The 17,318-nt window shown below is 37.9% G+C and overlaps 2 protein-coding genes across 2 annotated transcripts in view; one reads left to right on the top strand and one right to left on the bottom strand.

Moving 5' to 3' along the window:
* The window catches only part of zranb1a (zinc finger, RAN-binding domain containing 1a), a 31,181-nt gene extending 27,943 nt beyond the window's left edge, over positions 1–3,238 (bottom strand). The window contains exon 1 of the mRNA XM_049464734.1: positions 2,938–3,238. The gene's annotated coding sequence lies outside the window, so the exon portion shown is untranslated. The remainder of the gene's footprint in view (positions 1–2,937) is intronic.
* A 2,743-nt stretch (positions 3,239–5,981) lies between these two features.
* On the top strand, positions 5,982–11,613 carry hpdl (4-hydroxyphenylpyruvate dioxygenase-like). Its single transcript, XM_022666034.2, has 5 exons — positions 5,982–6,628; positions 8,127–8,293; positions 9,697–9,848; positions 10,296–10,417; positions 11,188–11,613. Exons 1-5 carry the CDS (start codon positions 5,991–5,993, stop codon positions 11,387–11,389), a joined length of 1,281 nt encoding a protein of 426 aa, XP_022521755.2. The 5' UTR covers positions 5,982–5,990; the 3' UTR covers positions 11,390–11,613.
* Positions 11,614–17,318: the final 5,705 nt, after the last annotated feature.

Here is a 17,318-nt window from a genome sequence, read left to right as displayed (position 1 = left end):
TGCTGAAATCTGTACTGAAAGTTATTAATAGCTATATCCAGGTTCTGGATTTTAGCATAGTATTGCAGATATTGTGCTTAATTAGAGTTGGGGTGACTCGTCAACGTAAACATCATAAATTGCGTCTTATAGATGGGCGCTCTCCAAATGAAAATGGGGTTGTGTCCCAAATCGGACACTTCCACAATAAACAGTGTGTTAAAAATAGTCTGCCACCATCAGAATGCGTTTATTTAGTTTATTTAGTGAGTAAAGTATGGAAGTGTATGTTTTGGGATGCAGGAAATAGCTATGTAAAGCTATCTCGTGTGGACAACATGCTCACAACACAAGTATTCGTACATAGCAGCTGCCTAGCAGTAACTAACAGCGTCAGTGCTGTGTTAGTGATGCGTCTTTTATGAATTCATGGGATACATTCTCGTATAAATATACAATATACAATATTGACTTGGTATCATGAATGAATGACTTATTTTCTAGCGATAATGTCAAGTCTGTGTACAGGTACACAGCGTAAAAAAAGTAACATTCCTCCTCGGCAATGCAATAGACAACAAAGTGCAAACGTGTAAATATTGCTGATAAGGATAGAGACATTTCAGTCTCGGAGTGTGTTTGTGTTTTGAAATATTAAGATCAAATCGTATTATCAGTATCAGATATCAGCTCTTCACGCAGCAAACTGTGCTCACATGACATAAATAGGCTGGAGGCAGAGCGAGGCAGAGGTTCACACTCAATGCTCACACCAAAACACTTCTTATGCTAAGAAAAAAATGAGTGCAGCCAAACCAAGTGCTGAAAAAACCTTCAACAAGCTTAAAGTAGTTTTATTCTTTTCACATCGAAATCTGAATATCTAATACAAAGTTTATCCAATAGTTTCATTGAAATACTTGAAACTGACTTGGTATCAAGAATTTACACTTATTTATCATATTGCCAATACCAAACTGTGACAATTATGTAAATATAAAAAGTCCCCATAAACACCGACATTTGTACCTACAAATTTCTGAAAAACAATTCTGCCAATTCATGTAATGCTCCCATGTAAAAAACATTAGTCAGTAACAGATGCTGTAAATAAAGTATACTAAATTATCTAGGTTTAAAAATAATATCACCTATATTACCTTTTTTAATTTTTAAACATCATGTGACACATGCAGATATAATTTTTAATTAAGTATTTTTTGTAATAATATTAAACATATAATAAATGAAATACTTTATAATAATAATAATAATAATAAGAAGAAGAAGAAGAAGAAGAAGAAGAAGAAGAAGAAGAAGAAGAAGAAGAAGAAGAAGAAGAAGAAGAATTTCATGTGTATAAAATATTAACTCTGACATGAACAATGTATTTTTTCTTTTTAATTTTTTTTCACAACTGTGTTAATAAATAATTAACAGTTGTGATACTCAGCCGACTTCCTTTAGTGTTTTATAATACTGCCTGGTCTTCTCATACTGTACCATAATAATAAGTACGTTTATGAAATACTGACTTAAGATCATTAACTAGTGACTTTTTAGTAACAGAATTGTGACTGCTATAAAGATTTTTTTCTAAGTTTTAGCCAGCTTTGTGTAAGTAAGTTTCTTACTTAAAGACTCAATATTTATTGTGTTTCATAATAATGACTTCCACAGTTTCCTCGTAATATAACTTGTGTTAATGAAATACTGACTGAATTAATTTGATACTGGGTGTTTTTTAAACTTAATTATTATTAGAATAGGACCCATGTTTATGAAATACTAACCAGTTTTCAAGAAATAATTACTTATATTCTCTGCCTTCTGACTATTAACTTTTAATGCATACAGCTTTGAAAACCAGAGACCACTTCAGTTTCTAAATCAGTTCCTCTAATTTTGCTTTTTATAGGTATATGTTTGAGAAAAAATAATATTGTTGTTTTATTCTATAAAATACGGACATTTCTCCCACATTCCAAATAAAATAGTGTCATTTAGAGCTTTTATTTACAGAAATGAGAAACTGACCTTTAAATTATATTAATTGTATTTCATAACGACTTGTATTCGCCTGTTTTCTCGTAATATAACTCGTGTTAATGAAATACTGACTGAATTAATTATTTATTTTCTTATAATTATACCAATGTTTATAAATTACTGACCTGTTCTCACGAAAAAAAATCTTATTTTCTTTGAATTATGGCTATTATTAACAGCTGTGACGCTCAGCTGACTTCTCACACATTTGTTAAAGATTAAATCAATGTTTTTTTCAAAGTTTTGAGAAGAACATGTTTTTCCCAACTCTCTCTCACACAGAGACTAATTAGATTATTAGAAATATATAATTAATCTACGCAATTATATACGTAAAGTTGGGTTTATATATATATATATATATATATATATATATATATATATATATATATATATATATATATATTAGTTTATTAGTTTATATAGCTAGTAACTAGTTAGCTACTCTAGCTAAGTGGTTAGGTGTATTCTGCGCTGTCCTGCTGTTAGCATTAGCTAGCCACAGTGTGTCCACCAAAACAAGCCACTGAGGTAAACAAACCTGGGCTAAAGGCTAGCTAGACAACACAGACAGCTCACTAATTCACTATATTCGCTTATAATAAGAGAAAGTGATGATAAATAAACTTTTAGACTGTGTGTTTATGAATAAATAATGGTGGTAACAGTGTTGGAAATATAACTGCCTCTGCTTTTCTCTACAATTACCTCAGCTAGCTAACCTAGCGTTACCGTGATTAGCATGGCTGCTAGTAGCAGTAGCTGCAGTGCAGGACGGGTTTAATCCCGCTGATCCTTTAAAACGGTCAGAATTAAAACTCACAGCCCTGTTAGACTCTAACTTATGTTATCCAGATAACACTGGATATCTCTCTAAAAACACAAAAAAACAAGAGTAAAACCGCTCACCTTCTCCTGCTCGCCCTCCTCAGTGCTGTTCGCTAGTCTTTCTCTCTCTCTCCCCGAGTCTCCACAGCCGCTCTTCCACCTTTTACCCGATCTTACATTTTATATCCTGATCGATAAACCCCCTCTCTGACTAATCAGAACTGATCACCTGCTGCCCCCCTTAGCCCTAAACACATCTCCGGACCCGCCGCTCCGCAGCTTTAGTGTTATTTAGTGTCCAGTCTTTAATGGCGGAGAGATACGGGAAGCTAAAATAGAGCCTCAGAGGAGGCGAAGCTCAGCGACATGCAGTCATCTGACACACACACACACAATCACACACACACACACACACACACACAATCACACACAGACACACGCTGAGCGGTATACAGTACACACAGCAATACACTGGTAAGGTTGTAGAATAGTACAGTAACATTGAACACAGATTTACAGCAGTGCATCAGTAGAACTGTATACCTATATATATATATATATATATATATATATATATATATATATATATATATATATATATATATATATACATATTAGGGGTGGGCAATATGGCCCTAAAATAGTATCACGATATTTCATGGTATTTTCCCGATACCGATACTCTTGGCGATATGACAGAACACTGAATAGAAAAAATACACTACTGCAACAAAATGAAAATTACACTTTATTATTGCAAACGATATGATATATAATATGGCACACCCCTAACTGAAATATTAAAAAATACAAGAATTTTATAAGATTTGTGACAGAAGTCAATGATCTAGAATGTCATGATACTAATAATAATGCACTCCATATACCTCCATATATCCAGGGTAAAGTAAAATAAATGATACTGGACAGAGGAAATGAGAACAGAGTGAATTTTTCTTTTGCTAAAATCTGCAAAACAAGTAGTACCCTGATGTGATATTTAGTCATGGGTGATATGGCACAATATGTCAGGGTCTAATATTGTTACCATAATAAAAAAATGTTGGTGATATTATTGCGTACGATATGATGTGGCACATCCCTAATATATATATATGAAAGGGTAAATGGGTGGATGAATAAATTAATAAATGAGTAGCTTTATGGATGCATGGAAGGACGCTAAACAGATGAAGGAATGACTAAACAAAGGGGTGGAAAAATGACTGAACTGCAGGAAACTCTGGGAGGGAGTAGAAAGTTTGGTGTATGGTCAGATAGGGTGGAAGTGTGAGTGAATGAATTAATCAGTCAGACTCTAATCTTTACATGAGCAAGACCAAAGAGTTTTCTAAGGATGTCAGGGACAAGATCATAGACCTGGACAAGGCTGAAATGGGCTACAAAACCATAAGTAACACGCTGGGTGAGAAGGAGATAACTGTTATAAAAAGAAAATAGAAGAAATACAAAATGACTGTCAATCGACATCGACCTTAGGCTCCAGGCACCTCACCTCATGGGGTATCCTTGATCATGAGGAAGGTGAGATCAGCCTAAAACTAAATGGGGGAACTTGTTAATGTTCTCAAGGCAGCTGGGACCACAGTCAGCAAGAAAACCATTGGTAGCACATGACGCCGTAATGGAATAAAATCCTGCAGTGCCTGCAAGGTCCCTCTGCTTAAGAAGGCAGATGTGTAGGCTCATCTGAAGTTAGCCAATGAACACCTGGATTATTCTGAGAGTGATTGAAAGAAGGTGCTGGAGAAAGAGAAATGCTGACTATGACCCAAAGAACACTGCCCGCACTGTCAAACATGGAGGTGGAAACATTATGGGTTTTAAGGTTGTTTCTCTGCTAATCCTGTAGCACTACTGTTAAGCACACAGCAATACAGTAGTACAATAATATAATGCTCTCAGCCTTAAATAACTATAACGTAGCTGTATAGCACACAATAGTTAAGTTATATGTAACGCACCATAGTGCTGTAGTACTGTAATATATATCACACACAGCCGTATTACAGTATTACAGCTGTTCATGTTGGATAGATAAGTAAAAGGGCGGGTCGATATATGGAGGAATGAATGGGTATATATGTATAGGTGATATGACATGGGACAAAAAAAGGGTTGGTTGGGTATATGAACTGGTGCAGGGGTTGTTGGACAGATAGACCAAGCAGATATCATTCCCGGATGGACAGATGAATAAATGCATTAAAAGATTGTGGATAGTAGTCTGATAAATGGATGGATGGATGGACGGCTGGATGGATGATTAAATTAATAAAGGAGTAGATTTATGGACGCATGGATGGACAATGAACTGATGAATAATGAGTTAAGATGATGGACGAACAAACAGATGAATGACTAAACAGAGGGATGAGAGATGACTGAACTGATGGACTGACAGGGCAGAAAACTCTGGGATGGAGTAGAAGGGTTGGTGTATGGTTCAATAGGGTGGAAGTTTGGGTGAATGAATGAATGAATAAATAACAGAATGAATGGATGGGTACTGTATATGGTTGGGTTGGATCTGTTGGTTCTGGTTCAGCTCTTGGACCACTCTCCTTTAGATAAATATCCGTTCTAAGTTCCCAGATGCCAAAAGCTGTTGCTAAGATCTTGCTGATTGTTTTTTTTTTTTTTTTGTGGTGTTTTCAGAGAGTTTTTATAATGTTGCTAGGCGGTTTTTATGATGTTTCAGATAGGCTTTACACTAGATGGTGGAACATTGGTGTAAGGATTTGACTGCATTTAGCCAAGAGAGTGAGAGCATCTGTTGATGCTATGGTATTCCAGATAGTTGCTAGGTTGTTGCTAAGATATTCATGACACCAACGTGGTCATTTTGAACTGGTCATTCTGGTCAAGCTCAGTCATACTGGTTGTCTTTTTCAGGTTAATGATGCTTGTTGACCAGCTAAACCATCAAACTCCAACATACTGGTTTGAGAGCTAAGCTGGAGAGTCATAGTTAGTCATAGTTATCTCTCGGTATTGTTTAAATAAATATCAAACACCCAGATAAGTTGTCCTAATGTTTTGGCTTCTGTTTGTTGTCGGCGGGGCGGGGCCCATTCATCGCCCCGCCCCGCCTCTTCGTTACGTCACCAATCATGGCTGCGCGCGTGTGCCGGCTCCATCACGTCTCCCTGCACGTGTCTAACGCTGTACGTGTGGCCGGTGCGCTCGCCTCGCGCTTCCAGTTCGTGGCGGTGGGCGCGCGGGTCACGGCCCGCTCGCGGCAGCTCGCGCTGAGGAAGGGCTCGGCCGTGTTCGTCGTGAACGAGCGGCGCGACACCGGCGTGACCTGGACGGAGGCGGAGGAGAACGGGCAAGGGTACCTGTACGACGTGCGGCCGTGCTACGCGGTGGACAGCGCGTGCAACGTGTGCTTTGAGGTGGAGGATGTGACCGAGTCGTGCGCGCGACTGAGCGACCGGGGCTGCGACGTGCTCGTACCCCCGACGGAGGTGTGCGACCCCGATGGGGGCGGCTCCGTCACCTACTCCGTGATTCGGTCGGTGGTGGGAAACGTGTGCCACACGCTGCTGGACCGGAGCCGTTACCAGGACCAGGGCGGGTTTCTGCCGGGGTTCCAGCGGGTCGGGGACGGAACCGACTCGGAACCGGACTCTCGATGCCCGGTGACTCACTTCGACCACGTGACGTTCGCCTGTCCGAGACGCAGCACCGGAGAGGTGATGAAGTGGTACCAGGAGAACTTTGGGTTCCAGAGGTTCTTCATCGGCAGGTCTGAACCTCAGAATCTCCTGCTGATGCAGGACATGCTGCTAAGATATTGCTTGGTGGTTGCCAAGGTGTAATTAGTGGTTGCTATAGTATTGCTAGGTCATTCCTATGGTGTTTTTGGTGGTTGCATACTTAAAGAGGTAATAGACAGTTAGGTTGTTGCTAGGCTTAAATATTGCAAGGTGGTTGCTATGGCGTTTTAGAGAGGTAAGTTGTTGCTATGCAGTTGCTATGGTATTCTAGGTAGTTGCTGTGGTGCTGCTAGGTAGCTTGCAGGTGTTAAGGTATTAGGCTGGACAATTGCTACAGTGTTGCTATGGTGTACTTGGTGGATGCTAGGGGTATTTCAGATGCTAGCCACCACCGATACTCTCATTGTCTCGGCTGAATACAGTCAAATTCAATGTTCCACCATCTAGATTAAAGCCTGAAAATATTACAGAAACACTCACACAACAGCATAAAACCGGTATTGAAGCACCATAGAAGCCATTCAGCAGGATCTCAGCAACCAACCGGTCCAAGAGCTGAACCAGAACCAACAGTCCAGAGGTTCTTCATCAGCAGGTCAGAACCTCCTGTGGAGACTCTACTCTAGATGTTGAATATGTCATGCAGTTGCTATGGTATTCAAGGTAATTGCTAGGGCGTTGCTAGGATGCTGTTAGGTGTTTATTAAGGTATTTGCTATGGTACTGCTAGGAAGCTGGTAAGTGTTTAGATATTAGGTTTAGCCAGATATTGGTTAATGATTGGCGAGGTGTTTAGATATTGCTACAGGTTTTTCAGATTTCAGTTGCTAGGGCATGTCCAAGTAGCTATTAGGTGGTTTCTATGGCGTTTTAGACATTTGTTGGGGTGTTGCTGGGACATTGGTATGGTGTATTTAGTTTTTTTGTTGTTTATAGGTATATGTTTGAGTAAAATGAACATTTAATATTTTTTTTTTTTTTTTTTTTTTTACAAACTACGGACAACATTTGTCCCATATTCCAAATAATAATATTGTTATTTAAAGCATCTATTTGCAGAAAATGAGAAATAGCTGAAATAAACAAGATGCAAGATGCTTTCAGACCTCAAATAATGCAAAGAAAACAAGTTTATATTCATTAAGTTTTAAAGGTTTAAAAATCAATATTTGGTGGAATAACCCCTGGTTTTCTCCTTCACCAGTCTTACACACTGCTTTTGGATAACTTTATGCCACTCCTGGTGCAAAAATTCAAGCAGTTCAGTTTGGTTTGATGGCTTGTGATCATCCATCTTCCTCTGAATTATGTTTCAGAGGTTTTCAATTTGGTAAAATCAAAGAAACTCATTGTTAAGCAATCTCTTATTTTTTTTCCAGAGATGTATCATATAAAATATTTCATTTTTTTCCAATATGATAAATTCAGTAAATTAATAGTATATTAACAGTTGTATAGTTTTGGGGAGCTGACCGTGCATTCTAACTATTTATTAAAAGTTGTGTGTGTGTTTGTTTATTGGAGCAGTAATGAGGACGTGGATGAGGGCTATGTTCTGAATCAGGATGGGATCGGACTGCGTCTGACGGCGATGGAGTACTGGAAATGCAGTGAAATTGGACTTAGCATTCCATTTAAAGACTCTCAGACGCCGGACTGCAAATTCGTTATTGCAGAATCTCTCCCAGAAAAGGGTATGGCCCACTTCTCCCAGCGCAGATCTTTCTGAATGGTTTCTCTGGTACTTCAGACAGTTGCTAGAGTGTTGCTATATTACAGCACCAACGTTTTCATAAATAGTCATATGAAAAAGTTTGGGCACCCCTATTAATGTTAATTATTTTTAGTTCTAAATATTTGGGTGTTTGCAATAGTCATGTCAGTTTGATATATCTTATAACTGATGGACACAGTAATATGTGCAAAAGCACACCTCAGGCGACTCTGTTTGTGGCGTGCTTGCAGAAATGGCTTCTTTCGCATCACTCTCCCATACAGCTCCTCCTTGTGCAAAGTGCGCTGTATTGTTGACCAATGCATAGTGACACCATCTGCAGCAAGGTGATGCGGCAGCTCTTTGAAAGTGGTCTGTGGATTGTCCTTGACTGTTCTCACCATTCTTCTTCTCTGTCTTTCTGATATTTTTCTTGGCCTGCCACTTCTGGGCTTAACAAGAGCTGTCCCTGTGGTCTTCCATTTCCTTACTATGTTCCTCACAGTGGAAACTGACAGGTTAAATCTCTGAGACAACTTTTTGTATCCTTCCCCTGAACAACTATGTTGAACAATCTTTGTTTTTAGATCATTTGAGAGTTGTTTTGATGAGCCCATGATGCCACTCTTCAGAGGAGATTCAAATAGGAGAACAACTTGCAATTGGCCACCTTAAATATCTTTTCTCATGATTGGATACACCTGGCTATGAATTGTTCAAAGCTCAATGAGGTTACCAAACCAATTTTGTGCTTCAGTAAGTCAGTAAAAAGTAGTTAGGAGTATTCAAATCAATAAAATAAGGGTGCCCATACTTTTGCACCGGTCAAATGTTGGTTTGATGCATATTGCACATTTTCTGTTAGTACAATAAACCTCATTTCGATCCTGAAATATTACTGTGTCCATCAGTTATTAGATATATCAAACTGAAATGGCTGTTGCAAACACCCAAATATTTAGAACTAAAAATGATTAAGATTAATAGGGGTGCCCAAACTTTTTCATATTACTGTATGTTATGGATATTAGGGGTATTGATTTTAAATTATTAGTGAAAAAAATTGGTGTCAGAAGTGGTTAATTTAGTGATGTGTTCAAAACCAAACCACTAGAAAGCAGTGTTGAACTGTCATTAGATTCCACTGTTCTAAACGACAATTTTACTCAGATTTTTCCAAACATTTGATTTAAATAATAGCAGTTGCCCGGCTTTGAATGTCACAGTACATTGCGATATGTTGAATCATAACCACTGTATTGTGAAACATATTGTATCGCAAAGTTCTTGCCAATACACAGCCCTAATACATATGTTGGCGAAAATGAAGTAGGCTAGGCATATCATATTATTGACATTGTGTTTGTGTTGTTTATGGATTAGGTCAAAACCAAGTGGACACGTTTCTGAAGCAGCACAGGGGTCCAGGGATCCAGCACATTGGCCTCTCCACTCAGAACATTGTCTCCACTGCCGAGACGATGGCTCAAGCTGGGGTGGAGTTCTTCACTCCTCCTCCTGCCTACTACACTGAGGTGTTGAGAATATACTAATCAGAATAATTAACTATGTTATCTGCTTGCAACTGAACTCTCAGCCGAATATAAACGATTCATAGCGCTTATGCTGACCTGCAGATGTTTGTGAAATAGCTACAAGAGTCCAATTTCTAAACACTGGATAGAGTTTTTTGCTACACCCATTCTTCCACATACTTGAAGCACACATGGGTGCTTCTGGTGTTGGGGCATCACTAGTGATAGGGGGAGCCCTAATAAGTGGGTTGGGTAATTGGCCTTGCAAATTGGGGAGAAAATGGAATAAAAATTAGAAATAAAAAAAACAAGAACAATTAATATGTTGGAAATATTAATTATTAATGATTAATATTTAGTATTAACTGGAGGCTGAATCGTTCAGGTGCGGGCCTGTGATGATCACATCTCATCTCATCTCATTTTGTGATTCTCTTGGTCTGTTAGGTGGGAAAGCAGCAGGAGATCTTGGAGGCGGGGCATCATCCAAAAGAGCTGAAGCAGCATGGCATCTTACTGGATACTGACCTACGGAACCATGAAGACAGTTCAACTATGCCTAATGGGAGGTAGTGTATAAACCGATTATGTCTTTAAAATTTAGCCCTTTAAAAATTAGTGAATAAATTTAGTTGAATGTTGTTTTAGAACATTTTTATTGGTCCATTGATTGTTTTTTTTTTTTTTTTTTTTTTTTTTGCAAAACAATGACAATATAAAAAACAGTAGTTGTGCATTAAATATGGAAAAACCTATTTGCCTATGCAAAAGTTATGGGAAACCTTCTTATGCGAGTTTCTTCTGAAATTAAACGAATTAAGAATTTTTGAAGGAGCAGGTGTCCCAGTACTTATAAAATATAGTGTACAGCAAAGATTTATTAAGGTACTTTATAGGGTCAAGTAATGTAGCAGCACATAAATGTTTTTTTTTTTAAACGACTCGGCGACTCGGTTCCAATACAACAGCTCACAGATGCCTTGTGCTGATCAACATCACCCTAGGAGTGGTGAGGGTAAAGAGCAATGTCTACCCACCCAGAGAGAGCAAGGCCAATTCTGCTCTTTCAGGGCTCCGGCAGCTGATGGCAAGCTGCATGACTGGGATTCAAACCAGCAATCTCCCGACCATAGTGGCAGCACCTTAGACTGCTGGACCACTCGCTGCCCGAAGTTAAGGTATTATACTCGTGTAGTAAAGTAAAATTGGAAGTAGAAGAAGAAAAAATACTCCAGTAGATACAGATAGAGTATTTTACTACTTAAGTACAGTAGTGAAATAGTTATATGCTGGTATACAGTATTCTGAGCTCTTGCTGTGTGTGCTCTGTGTTGAACAGGTACCTGCTGCAGGTGTTCACTAAGCCCTTATTCTCTGAGGACACGTTCTTCCTGGAGCTGATCGAGCGCAGGGGGGCCACCGGGTTCGGCGAGGGGAACATCCGGGCCCTGTGGAGGTCTGTTCAGTCTTATATGGAGAAAGAGTCCTGCGAACAGAGACTGGACTCAGAGGTCAAAACCAAGCAGACTAGACAGCACTGATGACTAGTCACATGACCTGACATTCAGTTGTACTGTATTACTGTACTGTATTTATCCTCACTGATTTAATTCATTGTGTACTAACACTCCTGACATGCCTGCCTGCGTGTGTGTGTGATGAACTGCGGTATGTGTGTGAGCGGGTGTGAGAAAGGCTTATGTCATGTGTGTATAATATTGAGGAGTAATTAATTAATGATTAAAATCATTGTAAACCAGCATAACTGTGTGTGTTTACACGAATTACTCCCCAGTCCCTTTCATTTGAACCCCTGCAGCGCCCCCTGCTGGGGCAGCTGGTATCTGCAGGAGTAACTGCTGCTATAGGACGGCATATCCTTGACCTCGTTTTATTTTTGGGGAAGTATAATAGATGTGGGCCTCATTTACATATCACACCCAATACTAATGAGGACAAGAAGACCTGATCTTATTTCAGCCATCTATAATAGAACACAAATTATATTATCACTAGCCTGAAGAGGAAACTGATGATAATGACATCACCATTACTTTATCATACAAATACATCAGTGGTGATAACAACTGAATTCATGGACTTATGGAACGTATATATTCAGATTAATGAAAATTATCATTATTATTTTTTTAAATAGATTTTTTCCAAAAGCAAATTTATCCAATTCAAGTTCATAACACATTTTTTTATTTTAATTGTAATAATAATTGTAAAAATACCCTAATAAATATATTAATAAGTGTATTAAGTCAAGGAAAATTTGATAAAACTATCTAATATTCATAGTCAATTTTTTATTTCACCTTTTAAGCATTTTATTAAGCACAGTAGGTAAAGTGACCTTATTAAGATGTGCATAAAGGAGTTGTGTTTGGTACCCAGTGATTGACTGCCATCTTGACCAAGGGGTATTCCTGCCTTTCACCTAATGTTTCCGAGTGTGCTCTGGACGTATGACAGAAATCAATAAAAAAAAAATGGATGGATTTCATGCTGCCAAATTTTGCAACTTTAAATGTGGCTCATTTCATTTTAGGGTATCTAGCAGACTTCTCTTACCCAGAGTGACTTACAAAAGTGCTTTGTTTAGGGCTGCAGCTATCGATTATTTTAGTAATCGACTACTTTACTGAAAAATCGATTCGATTTAATCGAGTAATCGGATAAAACATATTTGTTTGCTTAAAGAGTAATTAAAAATACCCAAGAGTAAACAAGACATTTCACTTAATAATGAATGACCAATTGATTTCCTTTTTTAGATAAGTTATATCTTTAAATTCACAACATACATTTTCAAACTGCAAACACAAATAAAAATAAATAAAGGAATAACAATAATTTAATAATTAGTACTTAAATTAAGTTTAATTATTTTCAACAAGGATTTCTTGTAAGTATTAAAACTATAGGGAATTAATCATTAAAAAAAGGCATAAACATTTGCATTATGTTCTGCATCTTAGTTTCTGAACAGCAGAGCTGTTGCCTCGGCTGAGACGTTGCAGCAGTTTTTTCCCCTCGGTGCCTCAAAATACTTCCTTCTTAACTAAAATCTACGCCGCCTCCTCCTTCTTCCTAAGTGCTAAGTGCGTTGTCACATTAAAAGCGTGAATTACAGCACGCTGAGTTTTTCAATTAAATAAACGATTACTCGAGGCACAGAAAATTACTAATTTTTTTTTAATCGAGTAACTCGAATTACTCTAGTAATCGTTTCACCACTAGCTTTGTTGTTTAATTTAAATATCAATTTCTAGTTTGTAGAGACCAGAATTAAGAGATACACCAAGCTTTGATCGTGTTAGGAACCCTTGAATTGATTTATTTAATTTTTTTATTTAGATTAGTTCAAGAATTTATTGAATAGATGAGTCTTCAGTCAGCGAGTGACTCTCAGAGCTGTTCTGAAACCCAGTGGAAGTTCGTTTCACCACCTTGGTCCTCCAGCACAGAAAAGAGTCGATGTTTGTTTTCTGTGGGTTTTGAGGGATAGTGGTTCGTGCCGAGCCATACTGGAAGCTCTAAGAGCTCTTGGTGCAGATCGGGCTTTGACCATTGCCATCAATTATAAAGAGCTGGTCCGTTTTTGGCTTTGTAGGCCAGCGTCAGAGTTTTGAATTTGATGCGGGCAGTTGGAAAGCCAGTGGAAGGAACGCAGCAAAGAATTCACATGAATGAACTTTCGAAGATTGAAGACAAGTTGTGCTGCCACATTCTAAACTAGTTTCAGGGTTTTGGTGGCTCACAGTGAAAGATCATCCAGCAGAGAGTTGCTGTAGTCAAGTCTTGAGATGACAAAAGACTGCACAAGCACCTGAGTGGCTTCCTGAGAGAGAACCAGTCACATTCTCTGTATGTTATAAAGGAGAAAAATCTGCATAATGGATTCAGATTTGCAAACATGGTTTGAGAATGATAACTGGTGGTCATTCATTGCTACGCCAAGGCTTCACTCTTCTGCAGTTGAACTGACCACTGATTTCTCGAAGGAGATGAAGAGATTGATGAACAGTAGGTCAGTCTGGCAATCTTTACTTAAACTCGGAGTACATTGAGGGTGGCCCTCCTTTACAATGTAGCCGAGCAATTATATAGGGAAGGGACTGAAAAAAAAATGTAAATAGAAAAAAATAAGTAAAAAAAAAAACAGCATTTTAATAAGATATGTAAGATAATTATTAAATAATGATAATAATTTAAAAATATTAAGATATAAAACAAAAAAAGGTAAAAATAAGAATTCAAGAGTAGGAATTATAAAATCACAGGTAAAAAATTCAAAGGAAATAGAACTAATAAAAATTAAACTACAGATGAATAAATAAAACTAAACACAAAGTAAAATATAAATAAGCAATAACTAAAAATAATAAAATAAAAGAAAAAAAGTAAAAAAAAAAAAAAAACAGCAAAAACAAACCAACATTAAAAACTAAAAAGTTACTAAAAAATAAGAAGTGTCATAAAAAGTGCAATAAAAACATACCAAAAATCATAATAAACTAAAATCAGCTAAGACTGTGGCAGGCTGTCTGAAGGTGGCTAGAGACTAGGAGTTTAAAATGATTGCGTGACATCAGCAAGCTGAGCTTTAAAGTTTATTTTTGTAATGAATTTCAACTCACTAGACATCCTATTAAGTGCTATAGATGCGATATAGTTTATATTCCTCACAGGAAATAGAATATAGAATATAGCACATTTCACCTAGGCCAAACAATCAAAACAAGTAAACAAAATACACAGACATGCCCAACGGTCATGGGAAATGAGACAAGTTCCTGTTCCATGACTTTTGCCATGCCAGTGAAATGAGCTATTTAAAGGTTCTAGTTAGAAAAATAAGATTATTCCAGATTTAATGGTACAAGAAAGATGCACAAAGACACAATATGGCACTTGCTTAAAGCACAGATAACTCTTCACTCCGCTCCGTCCGCAATGGGATCAACAGTACCGTCCACTCCAGACAGCCTCGGGGGATTGAGCAGGACTGGACAGTGTTCTGACAGGAGGTGTAGTCATCATCAGAGAGGTCCAGTTTTCCTCTTCAGAACAGATCAGCTTTCACTGGAGGCTCTCGGGAAGCTGGCAGGTGGGCTCTGATTAGAGCGGTCCAGGCTTTGGGTTCTGGCCTTTATCAACAGCCGGCCCTTTGATACACTTTCTCTTTCTATTATATTCCCAAACACACACAAGGGTAAAATTTCTTACGTCCTTAAACTATTCCAAAAATCACTCTTCTCATCTTCTTCTCGTCACAGGTCAGTTCAGGTCAGGTTAAATTTATTTAAAGCTCACATACAAATAGTAATCACTGCTAATACCCAGTTAAAGCTAGAAAATAAAATAAACAAAATAAACAAAAACATAGTTTGACTATTTACTATATTCATTAAAATTTAACAAGAGCAATACATTATTCAAAATATTTAACTGATCTGAGCAACATATATTGAGCTACCTAAGGTTAGGTTACTTAGGTTCCTAATGGTGTCCTGTGAAAGTCCATACCACACAGATCAAATATTCTCACACAGTTTGTGCTGATAAAGTGTTTTTTTTTATCCTTTAATTTCTATTTTATTCATTTCAATTACCCAATCCACTCAGGACTCTCCCTATCACTAATGATACCACAACACCAGGAGGGTGAAGACTAGCACATGCCTCCTCCGATGCGTGTGAAGCCAGCCACCAGCTTTTTTCGAGCAGCCAGCAGGTTCGGAGGAAAACGCAACGACTCGTTTCCGATACGTCAGCTCACAGATACCTTGTGATGCGGACATCACCCTTCGGATTAATGGGGAAAAGAGCTCCATCTACACACCCAGAGAGAGCAAGGCTAATTGTGCTCTCTCAGGGCTCCGGTAGCCGATGACAAGCAACCTTCTGATCATGACTTTTGAGATGGCAGCAGTGTGTGGACAAGCAGTGTCCTGTTGTCCTGCAGGACCTCATTAACGTAATGTTGGGCTGTCAATGTGCATATAAAAACACACACATGGATTCGTTGATCGTCTCCACCAAGACAGTGGTGGGATTCGTCACTGAAGATTATTATCAGTAATAACTGCAGTGTGAGGTGTGTAAACCTCCTCTGCCCAGGTCAGCAGGAGTTTGTGTGAGTACTGTGTGTGTGTCTGTGTGTGTGTGGCTGAACCTGTTTGGGCCTGCTGTCTGGGTTTCAGTGAATAATGATGTTGAACAGTATCAGAGCAGAGTGACTGACTGTGTTTGTTCTGGATAAACTTGATGGACCTCTCTGACTCTGACGTTGTTGATGATCAGATTAACTTAAATAGAGAAGTGTCCTTCGGTTTGACTGCCAGCGTCCAATCAGCTTTGAAGTAAGAGACTCATGACTGTAACTGAGGCTTCAGTACTAAATCTAATAATCAACAACAAGGAAGATTAAAAAAGTGCATTTCAGCAGCTTTTTTTATATATTAATATGACTAGCAACTCTTGTAGGTAGGGATGCACCAAATATTCAGTTACCAAAATTAAATAAGTAAAAAGACCAAATGATTCACAATGAACAATGGCTAATTTAATCACAAGTCATACTGTGTTTTGTTGGTGTGTCTGCTGGGATGTTTAATATGTTTTTTTTTTTAAATAACTATCTGTCTGTGTCTGGCCTTTATACATTACATAAACATTTGTGCCTGCCCATCTTTGTCTGTACCACTTTAAAACAAGACTACCCTTATAAAGGGTTGATAAACGGTTTATAAATTAGATTATTAAGTATTGTTGATTAGGTTATAAATGCCTTAAAACCATTGATAAGCATTAATTGAAAAGACAACAGTGATCCATTGTTTGCTCAGTCATTTAATTCAACTGAGTCATTTAATTTAAAGTAAATAGTTAAATATACTTAGCAATATATTAATATGACCGGTTAATGCTGATCGATGGAAACCACAAAGTATGATCAGTATCTAGAAAGATCTGAGGTTTGACAGTAGAAATGAGTGTGGAATCACTACTTTTTTACATTTTTTAACTAACTGTTGTCATTTCTATCTATATTGTTATTTATTTATTAACTGCTTATTAATGCGTTTTAAAGTATTTGCAGCCTAAGTAATAACCATTAATAATCTCCTTTATAAACAATTTATAACCCCTTTATAAAGTGGTACCACTTTGTCTTTGTAAAAGAAGCAGCCAATCATAACGGAGCTTATTTACATGCACTTGTTTACATGCTTAAATGGCACAATAACATAAAGAAACTGTTAAATTCTAATGTATAAACAAAGGGTGGAATATGTTTAATCAGAAATGATGCAAGCTATGGGGTTTTTAAGTCATCAGTCAGTAAAGCACAGAACATGCAGTGAACCCATGTGGCCAGTAGGTGATGGTAAATTAGCTGTTTAGACTTGGTGATGAGAGATTTCCAGCTTGTCAGAGATGTAGATCTAAACATTG

The sequence above is a fragment of the Astyanax mexicanus genome, chromosome 15, assembly GCF_023375975.1.
Source record: "Astyanax mexicanus isolate ESR-SI-001 chromosome 15, AstMex3_surface, whole genome shotgun sequence".
In the NCBI taxonomy this organism is placed as follows: Eukaryota; Metazoa; Chordata; class Actinopteri; order Characiformes; family Acestrorhamphidae; genus Astyanax; species Astyanax mexicanus.
Note: the sequence above shows the minus strand (reverse complement) of the source record. Positions and strands in the feature narration are given on the sequence as shown.